Genomic DNA, 7483 nt, shown 5'->3' with positions numbered 1-7483 from the left:
CTGGTACGACGAGCCGTCCGGTAAACCCGAGAAGAACATTTGTGATCCGAAGAATAAAAATTACGTATTCTTACTTAGAATAAAGAGACTAGTTCCTGCTATCTATCCTTGCCTATCGACGCAGTCCACAAGAGAGAACTAGGCGATAGCTCCGATAAAACCCAAAGGAGAAAATATACAAAACATGGTCCTTCGAGCCGGATCTGTGTCGAGAAATTAACGGATGGATTCAAACAAGATACACGTGCAAGCAGTGCAACTACTTCAAGTGAGCCATTCAACAATTGCGCTACATTCCGAGTAAAAATTTCCGTACGACAAGGAAGTATTTCGACTCACGTACATACGTTCTCCATTTCAACACCGTGTTTACCTTACAAGGTCGAGCTCTGCAAGACAATAGATCGAAATGGACAAGGCAATATTTGCGTTCGATACGAATTTACGTTATTTAACGAACTCAATAACGAATTTCCAAAAGCTTGGAGTTGATAATCAAACTCATGCCATCACTAAAGGACGATTTCAACTCTTGCAAAATTACTGGAATAAATGCCAGGAGAATGCCGCTATCATTGAGGCAGTAGCAACCGACGCAGACGCGGCACAGCTTCCCTTCTTCAAGAGCAAGCTGCTAGACAAGGCGGAGGTCTCGTACATGCAAGCCTACGACTTCTTTAAAGAAAAACTCGAGGCATTCAACGTCGCTTCAATTTCCATTCCTGTACCAACGGCGGCCGCAACGACGTCCATCAACGAGATCCGATTGCCGAAGATCAACTTGCCTTCTTTCTCCGGTAATGTAACCGAGTGGCTAACGTTTCGCGATTTGTTTCTTGCGCTCGTTAAAAATCGCCGTTCCATATCGCAAGTCGAGAAATTGCAATATTTATTATCCGCGGTTACTGGCGACGCTGCTAAGTTGATTTCCCATCTTTCTCTAACCGATAGTAATTTCGATGTTGCATGGAAGGAACTCACGAATCGTTACGAAAATCAACGCGTTATTATTGACGCATATTTCAAACGTTTATTTACCATTCCTAATGTTTCGTCTAACGATCTGTACGGGTTAAAACAATTACGCTCCAATTCATCGGAATCGATAAATGCTCTGCGTGCCTTGAAATGTTCTGTAGATGAATGGGATATGATTTTAGTCTACATTCTTGTACAAAAACTAGACAAATTGACGAGAAAAGATTGGGAAGTCAGCTTAGGTTCAGAGAGGAGATATCCTACGATGGAAAAACTATACGCGTTTCTAGATACACAAATTCGTTCGCTTGAGGCTGTATCCAAGGACGGAGATAACTCGAAGTCCGCCAACGGAAACTCATCCGAAAAGAGTTCCGGTGCTCGCTCGATTCCAAATGCGGCACGAAAAAATAATATAGTGCGTTCTCACCATACAAACACCGCGAGTACGTGCGCTCTTTGTTCCGAAACACATCGTTTAATGCATTGCGAGAAATTTCAAGCGTTAAGCATTTCGCATCGACTAGAGTTTGTTCAAAAAAATAATATATGCAAAAATTGTTTGACCAAAGGTCATTACGTTTCGAATTGTCGTAGTTCCTTTACTTGCTTGAAATGTAAAAGACAACATCATACTTTGTTACACGAGAATTCAAGGTCAAGTTTAACGACAACAACAGACTCTGGACAATGCGATAACGCGTCCAACGTACATTCACACGTGAACGCGGGAGTTAAACCCGTGCTCCTGGCTACCGCACGTGTTTGTATAGGATCAGAAAACGGTCGACATGTTTACACGCAAGCACTAATCGATCAAGGTTCCGATGCCACATTCGTTTCGTCACGAGTCGCTCAAATGTTGAGAGCTCGCTTAATTTCAACACGCGTAAAGGTATCTGGCATCGGTGACACTACGTCTAATTGCGTTCAACATGCCGTCTCTATTTCTATCAGCGCGACTAATAAAAATGATACGATTCTTCATACCAAAGCATTGGTCGTTCCAAAAATTACAGCGTACATTCCACCTCATTTCCAATTACAAGAGATTCCGTTTCTTTCCAAATTGAATCTAGCCGATCCAAATCCAAGCTCAAATGATGCAATCGAAGTACTTCTCGGGGCCGAATTATACGGTTCAATTATGATGGGTGGCTTAATGAAAGCTTCTAACGATGCTACACTTGCGCAAGAAACGATATTCGGGTGGATCATTTCGGGTCCTATTTCAAACCAAAAAAATAGCCAAAGAATTCACGTTCACCAAGCAACTTCTGGCAATCTCGATTTCGAACTCCGACGTTTTTGGGAGCTGGAAGAAATTCCAACGACACACGCTCTCTCAGAGGAAAATCTTCGTTGCAACTTACATTTTCAAGAGACACATATGCGCGATTCTTCAGGGCGCTATGTTGTCCGCTTACCCTTCAAGTCTGGTCCTCCGATAAAAATCGGCGAGTCAAGGTCAGTAGCTACGCGTTCACTCGCGCAACTAGAGCGACGTTTAGCCAATTCTCGGGAAATTTCAGGGCAATACGTCGACTTTCTTAACGAGTACGAAGAGCTCGGGCATATGCAAAAAATCGAAAACGTGCAACGCTTCTTTCAACCGACGTTTCTACCTCATCATCCAGTTATTCGCGAGGACAATACTACAACCAAACTTCGTGTAGTGTTTAATGCCTCGGCAAATACCTCGAATAACACTTCTTTGAATGACCATCTTATGATTGGTCCAAAGTTGCAAGCCGATCTTCCGGCGATTATTCTTCAATGGCGTTTGTACAAATACGTTTTTTCCGCTGATATTCAGCAAATGTTTCGACAAATACAGATTCATTCAGACGATCGCCAATATCAATTAATATTGTGGCGTACGATTCCGAACGAGCCAGTCCATACTTATTCATTAAATACCGTTACTTATGGTACTGCCTGCGCGCCTTATCTCGCCCAACGCGTGCTCAAACAACTTTCAATCGACGAGAGTTCGCGTTTTCCACTAGCTCAAGCAATTTTGCAAAATGAAATATACGTTGACGATGTCCTATCCGGAGGCGATGATAAACCATCCACGATTAAAAAACGCGACCAACTAATCGGCTGTTTACTAAGCGCAGGCATTCATCTCAGAAAATGGGCCAGCAACGATTTTGAAATTCTACAAGATATAAATCCTGCGAATCACGGTCTAGCAAGTTCCAAGCCTTTCCAAGAAGGTGAACAATTAAAAATACTCGGTATTCATTGGACACTTTGCGATGATAATTTTTCCTTTGAAATAAAATTCCGTCCACCATCTACCGACATTTCGAAACGACAAATCCTTTCGACGATAGCGAAAATATTCGATCCCCTCGGATGGGTGTCTCCGATCACGATATCTCTCAAAATTCTACTGCAAAAACTGTGGAAATTTTCCTACGGATGGGATGATATTCTTCCTGCGGAAATAACAACCGAATGGAATGCTTTTTGCGAAAAGATGTTACACTTGACGACTCTGCAAGTTCCTCGTTGGTTAGGCTTCGAGCGTAACATTCAGTGCTTGCATTTACACGGCTTTTGCGACGCTTCATCTAAAGCCTATGCAGCGGTAGTCTATTCAAAAATTGTCACGAATTCTGGCGATAGTCATGTTCGACTTCTTCTATCAAAAACCAAGGTTGCTCCGATTAAAACGATTTCGATTCCACGACTCGAGCTCTGTGCGGCTCAGCTGCTAGCACGCTGTATTTTGTTTACTATTGACGCGATGAAATTGCAAAACATTCCTGTGTTTTGCTGGAGTGACTCGACAATCGTATTAGCATGGTTGCAAAAGGCTCCATTAGATTTAAAAGTATTTGTAGCTAACAGAGTGTCTTCTATTCAAACGAAGCTTCCTACGGCGACATGGCTGCATGTGCCAACAGAAGATAATCCCGCAGATTGCGCATCGCGCGGCATAAATCCAGCTCAGCTAACGCCTTCCAGTTCCTGGTGGAACGGCCCGGCATGGCTGAAATTTAACGAGGATAATTGGCCAGTTCAATCTACGATAAGTTGCACCGAAGATGATTCCGAATTGAAAGCGTCAAATGCAGTCCACTCGCATCATTCAAATCGAGCGGAACTTTTTGAATCCTTCAATCATATCTCCACGTGGCCACGCTTACTACGGGTCACCGCATACGTCCTTCGGTTCAAGTTTCGAACGAGAGTCCCAGATGTTGCTCAAGGTCTCTCTATTTTGCAAGTCGATGAAATAAAAACCGCGCACAGATTCTGAATTAAACAGATGCAAACGGAATATATATACTTTTCAAAAGATAATACTTTTCAAAAGAAATCGTCGCTTTCAAAGCCAAGTCGAGGTTACCAGTTCGATGCTCCATCCATTCTCTCGAACCGTTCCTGGATCCCTCCGGTATCCTACGCGTGGGTGGTCGACTTCAACTGTCTGACCTTTTATATGATCGTAAATTTCCGATTCTACTTCCAAAGCATTACCTTTCTAAGCTCATTATCGATCAAATTCATAAGGATACACTTCACGGCGGTGTACAGTTAATGCTTCGCACGTTGCGAGAACAATATTGGATTCTGAAGGCGCGAAGCATGGTAAAAGGTTGTATCCGCAATTGCGTGACATGTACTCGGCATCGCGCCATAACCGGCGTACAATTTATGGCCGACCTTCCTACATTTAGAGTAATTCCGTCCCGTCCATTTTGCCATACGGGACTTGATTACGCCGGCCCCTTCGCAATTCGAGACGCTTCCGGCCGCGGACGTAAGTCGCACAAAACATACATCTCGCTATTTGTTTGTCTCGCTACACGAGCTATACACTTAGAGCTCGTTCATGATTATTCCACGGCTGCGTTTCTCGCATCTTTTGAACGGTTCGTAGCGCGTCGTGGCATTCCATCCGATCTTTATTCCGACAACGCGACTACCTATCAAGGCGCGGATCGCGAACTTGTTACAGCGATCCGACAGACTCAAGCCGACGTAGATCTGCAGGCGAAGTTCGCGTCAAAGCCAGTTCAATGGCATTTCATTCCGCCTTCTGCCCCTCATTTTGGGGGCATGTGGGAGGCAGGTGTTAAGAGTGTTAAGCACCATTTGCGACGTATACTTGGTTCCTGCACACCTACGGTCGAAGAGTTCACCACGCTTTTATGTAACATCGAAGCATGTTTGAATTCGCGCCCGATCGCCGCACTTCATGACGATGTAAATTCTTGCAATGCGCTCACACCAGGGCATTTTTTAATTGGTAGCGCCATTAAATCGATTCCGAGTCCGAGCGTCTTACATATCTCCGAGTCACGACTCGATCGATGGTAATTAATGCGTGCGAAATACGAGCAATTTTGGAAATTGTGGAGTCTTGACTACTTGAACACCTTGCAGCAGCGTTTTAAATGGCAGAATCGATCTGATGAATTTCGCATAAACGATATTGTTCTAATAAAAAAATCCTAATTTACCTCCCTGCAGATGGGAACTTGCGAGAATCATCGAATGTAAGCCTGACAAGGATGGCCTGGTGCGAGTTGCTCAGGTCAAGACCGCGTCTTCTACTTTTGTAAGACCTATTGTTAAACTCTGTAAATTGCCGGTAAGTCCGGACGGTTCAGCGTAATCTAAATTCTGCAGGTTGTCTCCAATGATTGCAGTTCAATGTGTAAGGATTTACCCCTGACTGTCATTTGAATCCCTTGGCGATTCAACCCGAGGGGTATGTTTGGGAAAAAATTAAATTTCCGTGATCCCCGCGCGCCTTCGATATACGCTCCTGAGAGCTCTCTGTAATTGTGTACATCGACAGTTTGTTATTGCGTCCACAAGGGCGAAGCGCCGAATTAGGAGAGAGTTTCCGCGTCTTTAAAAAGGAGCGATGCGGCACGGAAGGCGAGTCTGGTACGACGAGCCGTCCGGTAAACCCGAGAAGAACATTTGTGATCCGAAGAATAAAAATTACGTATTCTTACTTAGAATAAAGAGACTAGTTCCTGCTATCTATCCTTGAATATCGACGCAGTCCACAAGAGAGAACTAGGCGATAGCTCCGATAAAACCCAAAGGAGAAAATATACAAAACAAATATTATTTTTTAAATATAGTATAAAACGAGAAAAGTTATAATAATATATACAGTTGAATATTAAAGTAATTTAAAGTTCTAAGTATTTTAGTACTTTTATGCGTAGCTGTAGCATAAAAAATTAACAATCACTATGTTTATTTTATTAATGCCTATATATTAAAAAGTTATGCACATTTAAGTTTTCTAACAATTGTATCAATTTTTTTTCATAATTCTGATAAAGTGATAACTAGAATTTAAAAAAAATTACTTTAAAAATGATTTATTATAAGTATTAATTATATATGTTAGTGATATAGTTATTAAATATGATTAAATGATGTGATTTAACGTGAATGTGTATTAAATGATAGTTATACACCCACACACACGTACATATATAATAATATGGCTTATATTTTTTGGAACGTATATATGTATTATTTAAAAAATAAAAATGTAATTAAATAAAATACATTTATAATCTTTCAGACAAGCATATGACTACTGGCAGGATCAACCAGGGAGCTTCGTGTTCGGTTACTCGCAAGGGAGTAACTCGCGAGCGAGCCCGAAGACTCGTCGCTAGCTCTTTTTCGCGCGCGCGCGCGTTCGATGCCGAAACACCGACGCGCGCGCGACACGCTCGTATGTGCCATTTTATTTGCCGCCGGTCTTGCTCAGCCGGTCGGCGACACTCTGCTGTGTTTAACGCTATTATGTAAAGCGTACGAGAGAACGACGGAGGCGAGAGTAAACCCCCGACGCCGCCGCCTCTCCTCTTCTTCCTCCTCCTCTCCGTTCAAAAATCCACAAGATCAAAATACTCGTGTTCTTATTCTCCCAAATGTTATGATGCGCGGTCTCGAGAGACCGCGCGATTCACCCTGACGCTAGATCGACGATGGCGATGCTTAGACGTCGAGGACTGTTCTGTCTGGTTCGTACGCGTTTAACCGCACACGACCAGCAATAAGATTTCGCTACGGCGTACAAAGCGAGCGGGAAGAAGCAACTCTTCCCGCAAACTCGTATCCGTGGAGTAGATGCTCGGTAAGCGCGACGATTCCGCTGCTGCGTACGAAACGAGAGGGAACCGCGCGGCCAACACACTAGAAGCGTGCGCGCCACATAAGAGCCATTCGGTCTTGCGACACCGACTCGTGGCAATGCTGTGCTCGTAATAAATAAGTGTGCGTTAATTTTGCGCGCGTTCGGCGACGAACGAGAAGAGCCGCACCGTAATCCCCGGCGAAGAGGAATACGAGACGACGCGAGAGTCGAACGTACGTTCTCGCGAGACACGCAACCTCCAAGCATGAGAAGACTTGGCGGCGGCGCGTTCTGCGACGATCGTATATTATTTTATATATTCGTAGTTTCCAAATCAAACATTTTATATAAATGTTCTCTCCGTGTCAGAGT

General features: G+C 43.5%; 1 protein-coding gene across 1 annotated transcript; it reads left to right on the top strand.

Moving 5' to 3' along the window:
• The first annotated feature begins 409 nt into the window (after positions 1-409).
• Positions 410-4252, top strand: LOC146719554 (uncharacterized). Its single transcript, XM_085490032.1, has one exon. The coding sequence runs from the start codon at positions 410-412 to the stop codon at positions 4250-4252; it is 3843 nt and encodes a 1280-aa protein (XP_085346158.1).
• Positions 4253-7483: the final 3231 nt, after the last annotated feature.

This window comes from Nylanderia fulva, unplaced genomic scaffold (assembly GCF_048542155.1).
Source record: "Nylanderia fulva isolate GAGA-0341 unplaced genomic scaffold, ASM4854215v1 Scaffold947, whole genome shotgun sequence".
Lineage (NCBI taxonomy): Eukaryota > Metazoa > Arthropoda > Insecta > Hymenoptera > Formicidae > Nylanderia > Nylanderia fulva.
Note: the sequence above shows the minus strand (reverse complement) of the source record. Positions and strands in the feature narration are given on the sequence as shown.